At 46.3% G+C, this 20,436-nt stretch overlaps 1 protein-coding gene across 1 annotated transcript in view; it reads left to right on the top strand.

The window, feature by feature from the left end:
* The first annotated feature begins 247 nt into the window (after window positions 1–247).
* LOC147117152 (disintegrin and metalloproteinase domain-containing protein 22-like) overlaps window positions 248–20,436 on the top strand; it is a 173,969-nt gene continuing 153,780 nt past the window's right edge. The window contains exons 1-2 of the mRNA XM_085987893.1: window positions 248–331; window positions 3,051–3,138. Coding sequence (XP_085844019.1) covers window positions 3,069–3,138 — 70 coding nt within the window. The 5' untranslated portion in view covers window positions 248–331; window positions 3,051–3,068. The remainder of the gene's footprint in view (window positions 332–3,050; window positions 3,139–20,436) is intronic.

Here is a 20,436-nt window from a genome sequence, read left to right as displayed (position 1 = left end):
GAATAAACTAATATCTTAATTCTGGTAAATGGATCGCATGAGGTTGTTAAATGCAACCTAATTGAGCTGTCAACACTTCCACCTGGGATCCACGTGTTGTGTTCACCATATGCTGTATGTCATTGTATGAATATCTGAATAGAATCATGCGTGTAAAGATAACAGCACCTGCAATGGCAAATTATTATTCCTCTGATACATCTTTTGAAATAGATCTGAAGTTAAAGACTATTTTCTTTATTTTAAGGGAACTTCTTTTAAAAGTAGCCGGAGTGGAGCAGCGTACGTTGGCGGAATTTGTACACAGTCTAAAGGTGGAGGAGTGAATGAGGTAATTTCCTGTTGTATTAAAAATTGCATTTAGGTTACCATGGGGATATTGCAAGGTGGGCTCTGCCAAGGCAGTGGTGAGATTCAGATTCAGTTTCCTGTGTCACTAAGTTGCCACACTCAGTTGTACTGCTTTGGTGAACAGCTGAACTGAGGCCTCTGTCTCCTAGTGAGCCACCGAGAGCGGTATTAGGAACATAGGAACAGGAGTAGGCCATTCAGCCCCTCGAACCTGTTTCCCCCATTCAATGAGATCATGGCTGATCTGTGCCCCAACTCCATATACCCGCCTTTGGCCCATATCCCTTAATACTTTGGTTAAAAAAAAATTATCAATCTCAGATTTAAAAGTAACAATTAACCCAGCATCAATTGCCATTTGTGGAAGGGAGTTCCAAACTTCTACCACCCTTTGCGTGTAGACGTGTTTCCTAACTTCACTCCTGAAAGACCTAATAATGTTTAGGCTATGTCCCCTAGTCCTAGATTCCCCAACCAGTGGAAATAGTTTCTCTCTATCTACCCTATCAGTTCCCCTTAATATCTTGAAAACTTTGATCAAATCACCACTTAACCTCCTAAATTCCAGGGAATACAACCACAGTTTGTGTATTCTCTCCTCGTAATTTAACCCTTGGAGTCCAGGTATTATTCTGGTAAATCTATGCTGCACTCCCTTCAAGGCCAGTATATCATTCCAAAAGTGTGGTGCCCAGAACTGCTCGCAGTATTCCAGTTGTGGTCCAACTAGGGCTTTGTATAGCTGTAGCATAACTTCTACCCCATTGTATTCTAGTCCTCTAGATATAAAGGCCAGCATTCAATCAGTCTTTTTGATTATTTTCTGTACCTGTCCCTGACATTTTAACGATCTATGTACCGAGACCCCTAAGTCTCTTCGGATCTCCACTGTTTCTAGCAGTGAAGGCCTGAGAGCAGGTTGCACACTTGCATTCTTGGTCACGTGCAGTACATGTGATCAAAAGAAAATGGGGACCTGGGGGAAAAAAATTGAAGGGACTTCATACCTTAACAACACTTTAATAAAAGCTATTGAATTCATTTGTTTATTTTAGCAATATTTAATACATTTTATTTTGACAAGAGTACAGTTTGTGAAAATATGCTTTTATTTTTAATTAGTTGTGGATTTAATTACCCAGCAGCCAGCCTCACCTCCCTCTAAGTCAGCATGAGTGACCAATGTGCTTGTGAGTCTATTATACCTTTTACTGCACCAAAAGCTGCCTGAGAGTGGGAGTCGGGCAGCAGTCAACTCTTGCCCTGTCCCCTCACCGAAACATGGCATGAGGCAACAGTAATACTATTTGTCTTCTAATTATTATTTTTAAACTAGATTTTTTAATTTGTTGATTATTGCTGGTACAGTTGGAATATTAGTAGCTCAATACTAAAAGTGCCAAAGGAATGCATCCAACTCCTTTTAATTTAGCAGCTGATTACAGGCCGCTGGGGAATTTTAAGTATTTTGTGATTTATTGAACAGTGCCAGACAGTCCAATGGTATTTGACTGGAATGTCTTAAGCACAGTCCAGGAAATCTAAGTACACCTTGACTGTAAATGGATAAAGTTACAACAATTGTATAGCTCACGTAAGCGATGCAGTGTACAGGACAGTTTGCTATAAGGCTCTGCAATATACAGACTAAGCAATATACAAATTTGCTGTAAGGGCATGCAAAAAATGTATAATTGTTTCTGTTAATGAAAGTTGTAATAATATACATGACTAGGTTGAGTAATTAAGTCATTTGAATGGCTGTTTACATTTTAACATGTGAGAAGAGGTAGATGCTGAATCTCATCTTTAAATTGTGCAGGAGAAACATTATTATTCAGAGCCAATGCTTTGCCATTTCCAAAGTAGCAGCTATGAATAAAGCCCATTGTTCTGTGTGAAAAATGACGGGCTTTATTCACACCCATCATTTTGAAGGATGTACGTTTTCAAAATGACAGCTGTTAATCAACCACCTACAGTATCTGCCTGAATCATAATGATTTAATAGGTTCCTAAAAAAAAATGAACAGACAAAATTTGTTTTCATATTTTGACTCTGTATTCCCACAATTGTAGGAAATTGAAAGCATCATGTTTATCTGTTTTTACACCAGGTTTGATTACTGTTTTTTATGTCTTTTTAAAAATACAATACAGTAAAAGATTAAAAGCTAGCTCCAGATGCATTAAAAAACTGATATCCTGAAGTCCAATTCCAGTGGGGAGCAGCACTTTGCATATTTTAAGGGGCCTACCTTCTGATACAGGCAGGTGCTCTGGCAGCCCAGCGGTACGCCTCTTTCAGGATGGCATCACCCGGATCGGGAGCGGGGACAGGGCGGTAAGTCTTTCCCTGTGATTTTCAGGGTGCTACTGCCCTGTTTATGCTCGGTGGAGCTGGTGAAAATATTCCCTCACACTTAGAGTGATTTTAACTGTTCCCGCCGGGCGGGAAACAGTTGGCAGCAGGTCGGTCATCCGTTTTACCACCTGCCCAAATCTTCTTTGCCAAAAAGAAAAATCTGTTGGGATGTAAAATGGGCGGCTGACTCACTGCCGCCTGTTTCCTGCATGGTGAAATAGTTAAAACCGACCGCTTAACCTTTTTTGTATTAAAGAAACTGAGAATTGAAGAGAGTTTGTTAATGAGTTGTTTTTTAAAATCATCTCCGATGATGTCCAATGCTTTGTTTCAGTTTGGAAATTCTGGTGAAATGTCTGTCATACTCGCTCAGAGCCTGGCCCAGAACCTTGGCATTTTTTCAGATAAGAAAAGAATGAATGGTAAGCTTTCACAGTTGTTTAAGAGGGATCTTTAAAAAAATATAATACCCTGTATGATCTGTGCGCACGGAAAGGTACTGATCTTCATTTCAGAGAAATCAATCTCAGTACAGTACATAAGAAAAATGGTAATTCCTCTTGTTGCTAACTCAGTTATGTGTTTGCCCATGATTTTGTCAAAGGAGATGGAACAATCTTTGTTCTGAAAGTAAGAAGCAAAGGTGTATAGGAAAAAAGGGAGAAAGCTGTGCATTGTGAAATATAAAGAATGTCAAGAAAATGTATCAGGCTCATCCATTCTCACCCGATCCACTAAACAGTGCAACCTCATGCACTGCCCAGAGCAACTGTTAGTAATTGTAACTCCTGCGGTAGGCAACGAGAAGCTACAGTTATAATAACTTGGCAATTAGAGGAAAAGCTCTGAGAAATTCGTGCCTGACTATGCAAGATAATCAAACATGCTGCAGGAGACGATGATTACTCATGACACAGCACTGGGCAAAATTAACTAATCCACACACCCCCAATATGCCAAAATGTCCTCCTCCTTCAGGAATTTGTTAAATATCTTCTCAAGAATGTAGTGCCCCCACACTTAACACATCTATCATTATCCTTTTTCCAGCAGAGGACAAGCTTCTGAGAACAGAAGTACTTCCTGGCATCTGATCTGTCTCTAGCCACTTCAGAAACATGCTGTCTAGTCCTACTATGAGTATCCATTCAAATATCTACATAAGAACATAAGAATGAGGAGCAGGTGTAGGCCATACGGCCCTTCGAGGAGACCAAAAATACTGCACAATACTCTAGGTGTGGTCTCACCAAAGCCCTTTACAATTGTGTATGACTTCCTTATTCTGGTACTCCAACCCCCTTGCAATAAAGGCCAACATGCCATTTGCCCTCCTAATTGCTTGCTGTACCTGCATGCTAAATTTCTCTGTTTCCTGTACGAGGACATCTAAATCTCTCTGAACACCAACATTTAATAGTTTCTCACCATTTAAAGAATATTCTGTTTTTCTATTCTTCCTACCAAAGTGAATAACCTCACATTTCCCCACATTATACTCCATCTGCCACCTTATTGCCCACTCACTTAATCTGTCTATATCCCTTTGCAGGCTCTTTGTGTCCTCCTCACAGCTTACTTTCCCACCTAGCTTTGTATCATCAGCAAACTTGGATACATTACACTCAGTCCCTTCAGCTAAGTCAGTAATATAGACAGTGAATAGCTGAGGCCTAAGCCTGATCCTTGCGGCACCCCACTAGTTACAGCCTGCCAACCGAAAATGGTCCATTTATCCTGACTCTGTTTTCTGTCCGTTAACCAATCCTCTAAATCTACTACATCCATCCCTTTCATAATAAAAAAAAACTTAATAAACCTCAATCATATTCCCACTGAGCCTTTTCTTTCACAAAAATAAACAATTACAAGATAAACTGGGCCTATCCTTTTATGCGATCTACGTTTGAAGTATTATCCTAGTTTACCTCCGCGCTACACCCTCTCTGTTACCTCAATATCCAGCACTAGATATAGAGACTAAAACTGGAAAAACAGGAGTGAAATCTGTCTTGGGCAGTAGCGCGACAGACGATAGCAAATCGGCAGCCCGTTTTACATTCCAGCCAATTTTCTTTTCCGTTGAAGTCTATAGAAAACAAAATTGGGCGAAGTATTAAACAGACTTCCAATTCGCTATTGCCCACTTTATGCCACCACCAAAGACGGATTTTACCCCCAGTACACCAAGTACAGACAAACCCAAGCCTTAGATACCCAAGTATGATGTTCTTAATATTGTACTTTTGTTAACTCAGCAATATTTCAACAACCTACAATATTTGCTTTCCCTATAGCTACCTTGCATGTTTTTTAATTTCTCTATTTTCTTTACAGTTTGACCCTTTGTACTTTGCAAAGTGCCCTTTTTAAGCTTATTTCCTTAATAACTTGCTTATATATTAACCCCGCCGTGTCTCGAGCCTCCAGCAGTATGTCCCTGGCTGTGGCCTCCTGCCGCTGGTTATCCCGCCTGACAGCTGGCCAGCCTGTCAGTTTGGCCGGCTGCCGGGTGGGAAATGGGGAAAAAAAAGATTGAGATCCTGCTGCTAAATTCGTCAGGACCTCCGCATCCCCAGCCTCCACAGGTTTCCCCCACACTTCCCTGCACCCTCCCAACATCTTCGTAAACTTCGGGGCCCCTGTCTTCTTTAGCCTGTTTTATTCAAGGCCTGTAACAGGTATCAGCTACTTGGGCCCTTTCCTAGGCTCCAGTTTTCACTGATTATCTACACCATCCCTCTCAGTGGTGAGATTTTTTAGCTTACAAATTTAACAGACATCCTCCTCCCTCCCGTCCCACTTTCTGGTGCTCTAACCTATGCTCCAAAATATCTTAAAGCCCTTTACTATATTTCTGATCCATGTTTCTGTGATAGCGATTAGATCAAAATTCTCACCAGCAGTGCATACCTATAGTTCCATCAGTTTATTCCTAATGTAAAAACACCTCCGTGAGTCGCTGGGGTCCTTTTTCACACTTACACCATCCCTTAAACTATATTCACCCAAAATATTAGTTTAATTTTTAGTTTTGATCAGCTGCTGAGCTTCCCCTAATTTTTTGATGAGCTATCTTATCCTCTGTCCTTACCAGTTAAATATATTTTTCTTCTTTTTTATTTTGCTTCTTTCTCTTCTCTTTGTTGTAAAAGAATTGGGGGAAACAATGAAAGGCTAGATAGAAATCCGTGCCAGCTGATAAACAGGGAAGATTAAAGAAGAGATTGCAACAAACACAGGCATTTGGATGGACGTATAATTGAGTGAGGAGAAGTAAAATACAATGCAAATTAATGGTGAACACAAAAAGGACAGAGAATCGAGCAGTAAATGTATGAGCAGAGCCTGAAGGACAGTGTAGAAAATTGATTGTAATCTTTTATTCAAGAGCCAAGTGCAGTGAGACAACTTACAATTTTAGTGCAGCGATGTTTCCCCGAGGACATTTTCATGAGTACCAAATGCAGTTTAATGCAAGAACAATACAGTCACATAATCCAGAAATTCCCTTGCCACCATTTAAATGTCTTTCCATTTATTTGTTTTTCTTCCCTAATTTAATGCTTTCCATTCTATTTGTATTTATTCCTATTTCTATTTCTTGCTTTCCCATTTCATTAGATGGGCACATAGAAACATAGAAGATAGGAGCAGGAGTAGGCCATTCGGCCCCTCGAGCCTGCTCTGCCATTTAATGAGATCATGGCTGATCATCCAAATTCACCTGTTGAAAGGAAACCTTTATTTTAAATCACGTACTATGAGCAAATTTTCTCTCTCTCAAAAATAAGTGTGTGCATCCACTGACGCAATGCCCCTCTGTGAGATAATTTTCTTCTGGTCCTGACCTAAAAACAGTAGGTCCTGTATTTGTACCAGTAGAAGACTTGGTCGGGGGGGGGGGGGTGAAATTCGGTTGCTTTGCACCTCCTGTTAGCGCCCTAAGGGCGCTAATGGGGCGCAAAGCAATTAGCGCCCGGGCGCGGCGATGTTTGTGCCACTCGCGAAATTGACCAGACATTTTGCGACGGCGCTAAACACTACTGCCACGATCTCCTGCGCCCACAGATCGTGACGTCAGTTGAGCGTGTAGCGCCCCGGACCGGATATTGAGTGGCGCCCCCTGCCTTTCCACCTGCCGCTAGGAACGACAGGTAGAGTGGAATGTTTTGTAGTTGGGAAGGGACTGGGGGAGCGCTATTTAAAGGCAGCCACTTCCTGACTTTTTTTGTCGGCGACATTTTTGCACCACGCATTCTGAGTGAGAGAGAGAGACTTCTGGAGAGATTCACCGCTGTGTGAAGGAGTTTTGGGTACTGAGCAGCACTTTGCAGGTTCATTTTGATTTGACCTTCCTTGTATCGATTTAGAAGAGACTATGGAGGCTGCACTCTGAGCTCTTTCCCTGGGCCTCTCCATTGTTCTTTCCAGCAGAATTGATGTACAGGTCTCTCCAGGCTGACATTCAAGGCTGCAATGAGCAGGGTGTGGATGGAGAGCAAGGTCAACCCTCCCCTTTAAGAACTGGCCGGTGCCAGTGTGTCTGTGTTCCATTGCTGACTGACATCACATGAACTTCTGAGGTAGCGCCTCACTCCTCGGCATTAGTGTCTTAAGAGAGGTGTGTAGCACCTGATTTAGCACTCCAATCAGCTCCAGGGGCGATAGAAGCCAAGTTTGCAGCAGTCAGAGGCGATAATTAGTGCCAGGTGCTAAACTTTGCGCCCGGCCAATAATTGCGCCCCAAATGGGGCGATACCGAATTTCTCCCCCTTGATCTTTGTAATCCTTCTCTACACTTTACCTACATGATTTCGGGGCCGCTACATTCCTCGATGTAGTGATATTGTGTAATTGCACTAGCCACTTTGAGGCCATGTACTTGTAAATTTCCCAGGCAGTCACAAAATTCGAAACTAGATAACCTGCGATCTCTGGACTATAACCAACTTACAAAGAGTAATTTTGTAATTGTGCATTCCTGACAATTACCCAATATTTGGGTAAAGCTGGAGCTCAGGAGAGGTCCCAAGTTGGTAACTGATATAAAAATATTGATGATTTAGGCATGCAGGTTATCAGGCCCCGCAGGATTTTCCACCCATTAAGATTAATGGACAGAAGATTGTGAGGAATGCATGCTTGAATTCCCAAAATATTCTCCCGTCAGGTGAGACTTCCCAGTGGGACTGTAATTTCATAAAATGACCCCTATTCTATCATAAAGAAAGACTTGCATTTATATGACGCCTTTCACGACCTCAAGACGTCCCAAAGTGCTTTACAGCCAATGAAGTACTTTTGAAGTGTAGTCACTGTTGTAATGTAAGAGATGTATTGTAACATCCTTAAGTTAAGCTTCTATTATACGCAATGCAAGTCCTGTTAATCTTGGTTGCTGGTGTGTGGGTTTCACCCTATTTATATTTTACCATGGTAATTCTGCACAGGTATAAAAAAACTCTGGTTCAAAATATATATATCTATATATATGCCAGTTGATCAAAAATTCCAGATGACGGAGAGGGTTATCTACCGAGGCTATTTATAACAAAGAAAAATTTTAAAAATCAAGAAATGTGCAGTATACAGTAATTGGATACTCACCTACAGAATGTTGTGTTAAATGGATGGTGGAAGATGCTTGATTAAGTACAGTGCTGCCAGTTCAGGGTAATGCAATGCAATGACTACCAGTCGTGTGGGAGACACACAGTACCCCTGTAAAATGGCGGATCAGAAGAGACTACCGGCAGCGTGGGAGAGAGTCAGACTCCTGTTACAGGGGTATTGAGGTATTCCGACTTCCGACAGCGCCAAGAAGCCAAGTAGTGGCAGTTTGGAGAACTACCCCCACTGACTAACTCAGCCACCGCGGGAGACTCGGCAACATTGCCGGTTATTGAGGTGTTGTTTTTGGAGTGAGAATTTTGCCGGTTAATAGAGAATTCCGGTTATTTAGGTGCCGTTTAATATATATATACATACATATATATATTTGTTTTTTATTGCCCATCCCTAATTGCTCTTGAGAAGGTGGTGGTGAGCCGCCTTCTTGAACCGCTGCAGTCCGTGTGGTGAAGGTACTCTCACAGTGCTGTTAGGGAGGGAGTTCCAGGATTTTGACCCAGCGACGATGAAGGAACGGCGATATATTTCCAAGTCAGGATGTTGTGTAACTTGAAGGGGTACTTGCAGATGATGGTGTTCCCATGCGCCTGCTGCCCTTGTCCTTCTAGGTGGCGGAGGTCGCGGGTTTGGGAGGTGCTGCCAAAGAAGCCTTGGCGAGTTGCTGCAGTGCATCTTGTAAATGGTACACACTGCAGCCACGGTACGCCGGTGATGGAGGGAGTGAATGTTTAAGGTGGCGGATGGGGTGCAAATCAAGTGGGCTACTTTTTCCTGGATGGTGTTGCGCTTCTTGAGTGTTGTTGGAACTGCACTCATCCAGGCAAGTGGAGAGTATCCATCACAGTTGTGCCTTGTAGATGGTGGAAAGGCTTTGGGGAGTCATGAGGTGAGACACTCACCGCAGAATACCCAGACTCTGACCTGCTCTTGTAGCCACAGTATTTATGTGGCTGGTCCAGTTCAGTTTCTGGTCAATGGTGACCCCCAGGATGTTGTTGGATTCTGCGATGGTAATGCCGTTGAATGTCAAGGGGTGGTGGTTAGACTCTCGCTTGTTGGAGATAGTCATTTTCTGGCACTTGTGTGGTGCGAATGTTACTTGCCACTTATCAGCCCAAGCCTGAATGTCATCCAGGTCTTACTGCATTCAGGCATGGACTGCTTCATTATCTGAGGAGTTGCGAATGGAACTGAACACTGTGCAATCATCAGCGAACATCCCCACTTCTGACTTTATGATGGAGGGAAGGTCATTGATGAAGCAGCTGAAGATGGTTGGGCCTAAGACACTGCCCTGAGGAACTCCTGCAGCGATGTCCTGGGGCTGTGATGATTGACCTCCAACAATCACAACCATCTTCCTTTGTGCAAGATATGACTCCAGCCAATGGAGAGTTCTCCCTCTGAGTCCCATTCACTTCAATTTTACTAGGGCTCCTTGATGTCACACTCGGTCAAATGCTGCCTTGAATTCAAGGGCAGTCACTCTTGCCTCATCTCTGCAATTCAGCTCTTTTGTCCATGTTTGGATCATGGCTGAAATGAGGTCTCGAGCCGAGTGGTCCTGGCAGAACCCAAACTGAGCATCGGTGAGCGGGTTATTGGTGAGTTATTGCTTGATAGCACTGTCGACGACACCTTCCATTACTTTGCTGATGATTGAGAGTAGACTGATGGGGTGGTATTTGGCCGGATTGGATTGCCCTGCTTTTTGTGGACAGGACATACCTGGGCAGTTTTCTACATTGTCGGGTAGATGCCAGTTTTGTAGCTGTACTGGAGCAGCTTGGCTAGAGGCGCAGCTAGTTCTGGAGCACAAGTCTTCAGCACGCTAGCTGGGATGTTGTCTGGGCCCATAGCCTTTGCAGTATCCAGTGCGCTCAGCCGTTTCTTGATATCACATGGAGTGAATCGAATTGGCTGAGGATTGGCTTTTGTGATGGTGGGGACGTCAGGAAGAGGCCGAGATGGATCATCCACTTGGCACTTCTGGTTGAAGATGGTTGCAAACGCTTCAGCCTTGTCTTTTGCACTCGCGTGCTCGGCTATGTCATCATTGATAATGGGGATATTCATGGAGCCCCCTCCTCCCATTAGTTGTTTAATTGTCCACCACCATTCACGACTGGATGTGGCAGGACTGCAGAACTTTGATCTGATCTGTTGATTGTGGGATCACTTAGCTCTGTCTATAGCATGCTGCTTCCGCTGTTTAGTATGCATGTAGTCTTGTTTTGCAGCTTCCCTGGGTTGGCACCTCATTTTTAGGTATACCTGGTGCTGCTCCTGGCATGCTCTTCTGCAGTCCTCATTGAACCAGCTTTGGTCCCCCGGCTTGATGTTAATGGTAGAGTGAGATGTGAGATATATGCCAGGCCATGAGGTTACAGATTGTGGTGGAATACAATTCTGCTGCTGCTGATGGCCCACTGCGCCTCATGGATGCCCAGTTTTGAGCTGCTCTTCTTTAAAATAATGCCATGGGGTCTTTTGCGTCCACCTGAGAGGGCAGACAGGGCCTTGGTTTAATGTCTCATCTGAGAGACGGATCTGTAAGGGCATTTATGTTTTCCCCGAAGCTCTCCTCACCTCCCTTGAGCTGCCGGGTCTCCCTGGGAAACCTGGCCAGCCAGGGTTACACCTGCAAAACAGGTTAAATGTGATGCTCCCAGCCTCATTAAAATATTTAAATAGCCAACCCACCTCCTGGGAGTGGGTTGGCTGCCCGCTCCCATCCCGCCTCCGTTAAACCTGGAAGTGTGTGGGTTTGAGATTTTTAAAATGTTTACCTCTCACCCGACCCCCAGCCCACCTATTTTTGCGGGTTAAAATCACTCCTAATGTCCTTCAGCAGAGGATGATATTAACGTGAGAAGAAATTTAATGAGCATCAGTTTACATTCTCACTTTTAATTTCATTTTTAATTTTTATTTCATTTTTAATTTTAGTAAGTAGGGTAAAAAAAAGGAGACAGATGTTCGAAGAGTTGAATAAAAGATGCAGATTAAAGGAAAAATTTTGACGACCATAGGGAGAACGGGTCAGAAACACCATCAAGAAAGAAAGATACAAAAGGCAGTGACCTCAAGGGAATACCCTTCACCCCCTGTGAAAGGCAAACTTCAATACATATTGGAAAAGTCTACAGTCTATACTGTATTGGCCTAGAAATTGCGGTCGGAAGCATACCTCCGGAGTACGCCACCGACCCGCGAAACATTTCCACGCCTACCTCCAGGCTCCCAGGCTGCGGAGTGTTCGGGTCTCGGGCCTCCAGGCGTATGCCTGCGTAAAGGCCCATGGACCCCAGAGACGCAGGCAGTTTGGAAGCATCCCTGGGACCCCATGGGCCAGGTCCTCCAATCACAAAGGAGAATTCCATTGCTGTCATTTCCAAACGAAATCCCCTAAATGACATGCAATGGAATCCCCAAATAATTAAACAATTTACACAATTCTAATAAGTATAAATGTTCTGAATTTCAATTTTATTCATAACTCCCTTGATTACACCAAATACAATAAAAATTTAACTTTTTGATAAATAATTTTAAACATCTTAATCCGGGCCAAGATTTGCATAAACTCATTTAAAGTGTTTGTGCATCGTTTTTTATTTTTAAATGTTTAATTTAAGATTTATAATAACCCTTACGCTGATGAAAGCAGGCCCTACACCTGCTTTTACCAGCCGTAAGCGTTTTTTTGGGCAATTGCTGGGCAGTTGTTGGGCAAATAGCTCAACTCTGCACCAGCGAGACTGATTTTACTTTTGGTTTGGTAGATCTGTCAAGGCATACCTTTTGCGCGGCCTTTCCGATGGCGTACACTGAGCGTACGCCGTTGAAGTCACCACAATTTCAGGGCCATTAAATTTGCTATGTATGTTGTGCACTCATTATTTAGGCATCAGCATTCTATTACACATAGTCACGTGTGAGGCTGCACACTTCTATCACTAGATAGGGCTCCATAAACATCAGAAGCTGAGAATCCCCATACCTCTGCATACAGCATTGCTAATGCATGCTATGTCCTCACCTCCCATGGACAAAGTCGTGGGACATCCAGTAGCATAAAGAAAACAGCAGAGAAACGATGTCAAAGTTTCAGGAAAATAGGGATCTGTCATGGAGTAAAGCCCAAGGCCATCACAATAAAAGGAATAAGGCACTGACAGAATATCAGGAAGAAAGCAACGTACAGACTAACGAATACACCACCGACGTTCCATTCTTGTATGTAAATGTGAATCAGGAGCTTCAACTTTGATTGTGATTTCAAATTTGATTGTGATTTCAAATTTTTCTTCTTTGTCACAACTTGTTTGGTGGCTACAAAGGTAATGAGGTTCCACAGCGTCACCTAAGATCAAGATCAACGTATTACATGGTTAAGAATCAGCTCTGATTTATTAACCAGTTTTCTCAGCAGCGTTGTGAAGACAAATGATCGTGATTCATTTATTACTGAACTTTTAGCTTTGGACAGAGAATATTTCTTTTGCAAATTGACTTATAACTGTCAAAAATAATGGATGCTGCGAATTTAAACAAAAGGAGTTTTTTAATGCAGAATACCATTCTTCACATCAATCTTTGAAATAATCAGAACCAATATTCCCTCTAATATTTTGTGCTGAGCGAGCCATGAACTCCGTTGAGTGCGACCTTTCTGTCCATGGCCAAATTTTACAACAACAACAACAGCAACCACTTAAAAGCATATACTGTATAGAGTAATGCCATATTGCCACCCCACCATCTCAAATCATGAGACAATCAGACAAAGTTCGATACAGGTTTAACATCCCATCTCTGCTTTTAAATTCTATTACTTTTTAGCCTGCGTTGCTACTTTTAATGATTTTTGAAGCTATACCCCTAGATTCCTTTGCAGCTCTACCCCATTTAGACTCTTAGGGGGAAAAATTCAGTATCGCCCCGTTTGGGGGCGCCATTATCGGCCGTGCGCAAAGTTTAGCGCCTGCCGCTAATTATCGCCCCCAACGTCAAACTTGGCTTTTATCGCCCCATGGAGGTGATTGGAGCGCTAAATCAGGCGCTTCACACCTGTCTTAAGGCGCAAAGGCCAAGGCGGTACCTCAGAGTGCTGGCGAAGCAAGGAAGGGCAAATCAAAATGAACCTGCAAAGTGTTGCTCAGTACCCAAAACTCCTTCACACAGCGTTGAATCTCTCCAGAAGTCTCTCTCTCTCTCTCCCAGAATGTGTGGTGCAAAAATGTCACCAACAAAAAAAGGCAGGAAGCGGTCGCCTTTAAATAGCGCTCCCCCAGTCCCTTTCTGACTGCAAAATGCTCCCCTCAACCTGTCGTTGCTAGCGGCAGGTGGTAAGGCAGGGGGTGCCACTCAATATCCAGTCCGGGGCGTTGCGCACTCGACTGATGTCACGATCCGCCGGTGCAGGAGATTGTGGCGGTAGTGTTTAGCACCGCCGCAAAATGTCTAGTTAATTTCGTGAGCGGCACAAACATCGCCGCGCTCAGGCGCTAGTTGCTTTGCACCCCATTAGCGCCCTCTTAAGGCGCTAATGGGAGATGCAAACAACTGAATTTTCCTCCCATTTTTTCCAAGAAGTATGTGGCTTTCTTATTTCTCCTACCAAAATGCACCACCTCACATTTATCTATATTGAAATTAATTTGTCATTTACATGCCCATTCTACAAGTTTGTTTACGGTGGAATTAATTAAAAGCTTTTGGTTCGTCATGTACAAACTCTATTTAAAAAAAATTACTTGTCAGAAATGATGACTGGGATATAAAAGAGCTGCATAATAATGCATTAACACTTCAGAAACGTCACTCAGTTACACGGTTATGCATCGACAAACAATCCAAAAGCCCAAGGTGAGCTGAAAGAGACATATCTATTCGTGCAATTAGTATTAATTTTAAAGTTTTCAACGTATTAGCCCATTCCTCATGTCACTATAGTAATGGCTGCACAAGCAGCAGGAGCAACAGCTTCCCTATGGTGCTGACATGCTGGACGTCCAAATAAGTAATTAGAATATTATTCACAATGCAACCAGACACCTAACAAATATAAAGTGCTGTAGTTCTTTAGTTCACAGTATTAAAAAGAATTGAACAATTGAACAAGAGCGGGTATCCGTATTTTCAACTTCAATCACTTCCATTAATAAATGTTGTCTTCTTGAACCAGCACCCTCCCTCCCCCATGTAACATGTCAGAAATGCAGCACTTATTCACAAGTGCAGAAAATCACATACACAATTTGTGTCAGTGAATTAAAAACAATAAGCAGGAAAAGCTATGATTTAGCAGAAATAAACATTCATCTTTCTTCCAGGACAGGAGAACCAATCAGACTGACTTGGAAATGTTTACTAATATGTTGACGTAAAGATGTTAATTTCCGAATTATCTAATGTTTTTCTCTCAAACATTTCCCACAATATTAATCCCTGCACTTATCACGAAGTGTTGAATTATTTTAGGTACTTCGTAATTAAATAGTGGGAAACAAACTTCATTGTACTCTCAATTTTTAATCTCCTATTTCAAACATTTATAGCAAATCAAAATTGTACATTATCAGTTTAGTCGAAGTATTTTCTGTGTCTTTCTCAATAAACAAATAATAGTTTGTTCTAAGGTAGCTTCCTGCAATTTTTATACATTATTTCATAACTCTTGTTACTATTAACACTCCACTAAATGTTTAAGAGGAAATCTATATTTACATTATTCCTGAGACTTGTTAGGATTATAGAACGACAGACAAAATAAAATGGTTTGTGTTTTTCCCCTTTTTTGGTTCTCTTCTTAAACGTCTTAATTTTTTTTTTTAAGTCAATAAAAAGTAATATGTAACTCCTACAAATCCTCCCCTGCCCTCCCCCTCCTCAACAGTATGATTGCATGTTTGTGTAAAGCTACTCACTTCCATCGATCGGTCAAAATCAAATATTGAGAAATTTCAATTTTAAAATGTTTTATGCATTCCAGAGCCTCTTTAAAAGCATTTGGACTTCAAGACCTGGTTGAAACTTGATTAGATGAGGGGGAAATTGTTTTTTGCGTATTCTTCCAAAATAGAAACTTAGTGGGGAAAAAGTGTTTTTAACACACATTTTCGTGAAAAGTTCATTAAAATCTTTAAATTCTTTCAAGTCTCATTGCAGCTTTGACAGAAGAAGTTGCTCCAAGTTTCTCTTTCCCTCTTCAATGCTGTCATTAAACATACAACAAAAAATAATAAAATAAACTCTAATTCCAAAAGGAGATCAAATAAGAAAGTGAATAAAGTAGTTAAACTTCCTAAGAAGGCGGTGAGGTTATCTATACCCAGCCTTGGCGATGAGTTGGGATCAGTTTTGGAGAAGTTGTTGCCTCTTTTTCTGCTGCCATTCCCTCCGTCCCTCACAGACGAGGGCATAAACTTTTTCCCTCTTTCATAACATGATTTAAATAACCCTGATAGACTCTTTCAAAAAAGGGGACAACACCTGACAAAATTTAACTGGAACTTACCACGGGACATTCAACATCACTTTCCCGTATTTTTTTCCAGCTTTAAACAATTTTCCGAATTAAAAAAAAATGTCACCACGGGCCTAAAAATTGTTTGCGTAAGCGTCCTTTCAGAGACCATTGTACATGTGCTGCGCTTCCATCTGTGCTGTTCCAAAGTGCGGCTGCTGCTCAGTCCTTGGGAACAGACTACATTATTTTCTCTCTCTGCCCCGTCTCTCTCTCTCTCTCTATCTCTCTGTCCCTGTCTCTCTCCCCATCTCCCTCTGACCCCGTCTCTCTCTCTGTCCCTGCCTCTGTCTCTCTCTCTCGCTCTCTCTCGCCCCTCATCTCTCTCTCTCTCCCTCGCCCCGTCTCTCACTCTCTCTCTCGCCCCTGTCTCTCTCTCTCGCCCCCGTCTCTCCCTCACCCCGTCACTCTTTCTCTCTCTCCCCGTCTCTCTCACTCCCGTCTCTCTCTCTCTCTCCCCCGTCTCTCTCTCTCTCACCGTCTCTCTCGCCCTGCCTCTCTCTCTCTCCCCGTCTCTCTCTCTCTCCCCATCTCTCTCTCTCTCTCCCCATCTCTCTCTCTCTCTCCCCATCTCTCTCTCTCTCTCCCCGTCTCTCTCTCTCTCTCCTCCGTCTCTCTCTCTCCTCCGTCTCTCTCTCTGTCGCTCTCTCTCTCTGTCGCTCTCTCTCCGTCTCTCTCTCTCTCCCTCTCTCTCTCTCCCCGTCTCTCTCTCTCTTCCTCATGTCTCTCTCTGTCTCCCCGTCTCTCTATCTCTCTCTCTCTCTCTCTCTCTCTCTCTCTCCCTCTCTCTCTCTCCCGTCTCTCTCTCTCTCTCCCCCCTCTCTCTCTCTCCCCCGTCTCTCTCTCTCTCCCTCCCCGTCTCTCTCTCTCTCTCTCCCTCCCCGTCTCTCTCTCTCTCTCTCCCTCCCCGTCTCTCTCTCTCCCCCGTCTCTCTCTCTCCCCGTCTCTCTCTCTCCCCGTCTCTCTCTCTCCCCGTCTCTCTCCCCCGTCTCTCTCTCTCCCCCGTCTCTCTCTCTTCCCCGTCTCTCTCTCCCCCGTCTCTCTCTCCCCCGTCTCTCTCTCCCCCATCTCTCTCCCCCGTCTCTCCCCCCCCCGTCTCTCTCCCCCCCGTCTCTCTCTCCCCCGTCTCTCTCCCCCCCGTCTCTCTCTCCCCCGTCTCTCTCTCCCCCGTCTCTCTCTCCCCCGTCTCTCTCTCCCCCGTCTCTCTCTCCCCCGTCTCTCTCTCCCCCGTCTCTCTCTCCCCGTCTCTCTCTCCCCGTCTCTCTCTCCCCGTCTCTCTCTCCCCCATCTCTCTCTCCCCCGTCTCTCTCTCCCCCGTCTCTCTCTCCCCCGTCTCTCTCTCCCCCGTCTCTCTCTCCCCCGTCTCTCTCTCTCTCCCGTCTCTCTCTCTCCCGTCTCTCTCTCTCCCCCCGTCTCTCTCTCCCCGTCTCTCTCTCCCCCCGTCTCTCCCTCTCCCCGTCTCTCCCTCTCCCCCGTCTCTCCCTCTCCCCCGTCACTCTCCCCGTCTCTCTCTCTCCCCGTCTCTCTCTCTCCCTCTCCCCGTCTCTCCCTCTCCCCCGTCTCTCCCTCTCCCCCCGTCTCTCTCTCCCCCCGTCTCTCTCTCCCCGTCTCTCCCTCTCCCCTGTCTCTCTCTCTCCCCGTCTCTCCCTCTCCCCGTCTCTCCCTCTCCCCATCTCTCCCTCTCCCCCGTCTCTCTCTCTCCCCCCGTATCTCCCTCTCCCCGTCTCTCTCTCTCCCCGTCTCTCTCTCTCCCCGTCTCTCTCTCTCCCCCGTCTCTCCCTCTCCCCGTCTCTCCCTCTCCCCGTCTCTCTCTCCCCCGTCTCTCTCTCTCCCCGTCTCTCTCTCCCCCCGTCTCTCCCTCTCCCCCGTCTCTCTCTCCCCCGTCTCTCTCTCCCCGTCTCTCTCTCCCCCGTCTCTCTCTCCCCCGTCTCTCTCTCTCCCGTCTCTCTCTCCCCCGTCTCTCTCTCCCCCGTCTCTCTCTCCCCCGTCTCTCTCTCCCCGTCTCTCTCTCCCCCGTCTCTCTCTCCCCCGTCTCTCTCTCCCCCGTCTCTCTCTCTCTCCCGTCTCTCTCTCCCCCGTCTCTCTCTCCCCCGTCTCTCTCTCCCCCGTCTCTCTCTCTCTCCCGTCTCTCTCTCTCCCGTCTCTCTCTCTCCCCCCGTCTCTCTCTCCCCGTCTCTCTCTCCCCCCGTCTCTCCCTCTCCCCGTCTCTCCCTCTCCCCGTCTCTCTCTCCCCCGTCTCTCTCCCCGTCTCTCTCCCCGTCTCTCCCTCTCCCCGTCTCTCTCTCTCCTCGTCTCTCCCTCTCCCCGTCTCTCTCTCTCCCCCGTCTCTCTCTCTCCCCCGTCTCTCCCTCTCCCCCGTCTCTCTCTCTCCCCGTCTCTCTCTCTCCCCGTCTCTCTCTCTCCCCCGTCTCTCCCTCTCCCCCGTCTCTCTCTCTCCCTGTCTCTCTCTCTCTCTCCCCGTCTCTCCCTCTCTCCGTCTCTCTCTCTCCCCCGTCTCTCTCTCTCCCCCGTCTCTCCCTCTCCCCCGTCTCTCTCTCTCCCCGTCTCTCTCTCTCCCCGTCTCTCTCTCTCCCCGTCTCTCCCTCTCCCCGTCTCTCCCTCTCCCCGTCTCTCCCTCTCCCCGTCCCTCCCTCTCCCCGTCTCTCCCTCTCCCCGTCTCTCTCTCTCTCCCCCGTCTCTCCCTCTCCCCGTCTCTCTCTCTCCCTGTCTCTCTCTCTCCCCGTCTCTCTCTCTCCCCGTCTCTCTCTCTCCCCATCTCTCTCTCTCCCCGTCTCTCTCTCTCCCCGTCTCTCTCTCTCCCCGTCTCTCCCTCTCCCCGTCTCTCCCTCTCCCCGTCTCTCTCTCTCCCCCGTCTCTCTCTCCCCCGTCTCTCTCTCCCCCGTCTCTCTCTCCCCCGTCTCTCTCTCCCCGTCTCTCTCTCCCCCGTCTCTCTCTCCCCCGTCTCTCTCTCCCCCGTCTCTCTCTCTCCCGTCTCTCTCTCTCTCTCCCGTCTCTCTCTCTCTCTCCCGTCTCTCTCCCCCCGTCTCTCTCTCCCCGTCTCTCTCTCCCCCCGTCTCTCTCCCCCGTCTCTCCCTCTCCCCGTCTCTCCCTCTCCCTCGTCTCTCCCTCTCCCCCGTCTCTCCCTCTCCCCCGTCTCTCTCTCTCCCCGTCTCTCTCTCTCCCCGTCTCTCTCTCTCCCCGTCTCTCTCCCCCGTCTCTCTCTCTCGCCCCGTCTCTCTCTCTGCCCCGTCTCTCTCTCTGCCCCCCCGTCTCTCTCTCTGCCCCCCATCTCTCTCTCCCCCCGTCTCTCTCTCTGCCCCGTCTCTCTCTCTCTGCCCCGTCTCTCTCTCTGCCCCGTCTCTCTCTCTGCCCCGTCTCTCTCTCTGCCCCCCGTCTCTCTCTCTGCCCCCCCATCTCTCTCTCCCCCCGTCTCTCTCTCTGCCCCGTCTCTGTCTCTCTGCCCACCGTCTCTCTCTCTGCCCACTGTGTCTCTCTCCCTCCCCCGTCTCTGTCTCTCTCTCTCTTCCCGTCTCTCTCTCTCTCCCCGTCTCTCTCCCTCTCCCCGTCTCTCTTTCTCTCCCTCTCCCCCGTCTCTCTCTTGCTCTCTCCCTCCCCTGTCTCTCTCTCACTCTCTCCCTCCCCTGTCTCTCTCTCACTCTCTCCCCCTGTCTCTCTCTCTCTCTCGCCCCCCTGTCTCTCTCTCTCGCGCCCCCCGTCTCTCCCCCCAGTCTCTCCTCCCCCCACCCCCCCCACCTTTCGATCCTCTCTTCTTCCCCAGCCACCAACGGATGCAGTTTTCTTACGAAGCTGAATAAAATGTGGCCATGCTGCAAGGCCGCACCTGTTGGGTAATAGAGTCATCGAGTTATACAGCACAGAAAGAGGCCCTTCGGCCCATCGTGACCGCGCCAGCCATCAAGCCCTGTCTATTCTAATCCCATTTTCCAGCACTTGGTCCGTAGCCTTGTATGCTATGGCGTTTCAAGTGCTCATCTAAATGCTGTTTGAATGTTGTGAGGGTTCCTGCCTCAACCATCCTTTCAGGCAGTGAGTTCCAGATTCCAACCACCCTCTGGGTGAAAAAGTTTTTCCTCAAATCCCCTCTAAACCTCCTGCCCCTTACCTTGAAGCTATGCCCCCTGGTTATTGACCCCTCTACTAAGGGGAAAAGTTCCTTTCTATCTATGCCCCTCGTAATTTTGTACACCTCAATCAGGTCCCCCCTCAGCCTTCTCTGCTCTAAGGAAAACAACCCCAGCCTGTCCAATCTCTTCATAGCTGAAGCGCTCCAGCCCAGGCAACATCTTGGTGAATCTCCTCTGCACCCTCTCCAATGCAACCACATCCTTCCTGTAGTGTGGCGACCAGAACTGCACACAGTATTCCAGCTGTGGCCTAACTAGCGTTTTGTACAGCTCCATCATAACCTCCCTGCTCTTATATTCTATGCCTCGGCTAATGAAGGCAAGTATCCCATATGCCTTTTTAACCACCTTATCTACCTGTTCTGCTGCCTTCAGGGATCTGTGTACATGCACACCAAGGTCCCTCTGATCCTCTGTCCTTCCTAGAATCC

This window comes from Somniosus microcephalus, chromosome 5, assembly GCF_052327205.1.
Source record: "Somniosus microcephalus isolate GS21.2 chromosome 5, FLI_Smic_1.0, whole genome shotgun sequence".
In the NCBI taxonomy this organism is placed as follows: Eukaryota; Metazoa; Chordata; class Chondrichthyes; order Squaliformes; family Somniosidae; genus Somniosus; species Somniosus microcephalus.
The sequence above is the reverse complement of the archived record's forward strand: the minus strand, read 5'-3'. Positions and strand labels throughout refer to the sequence as shown.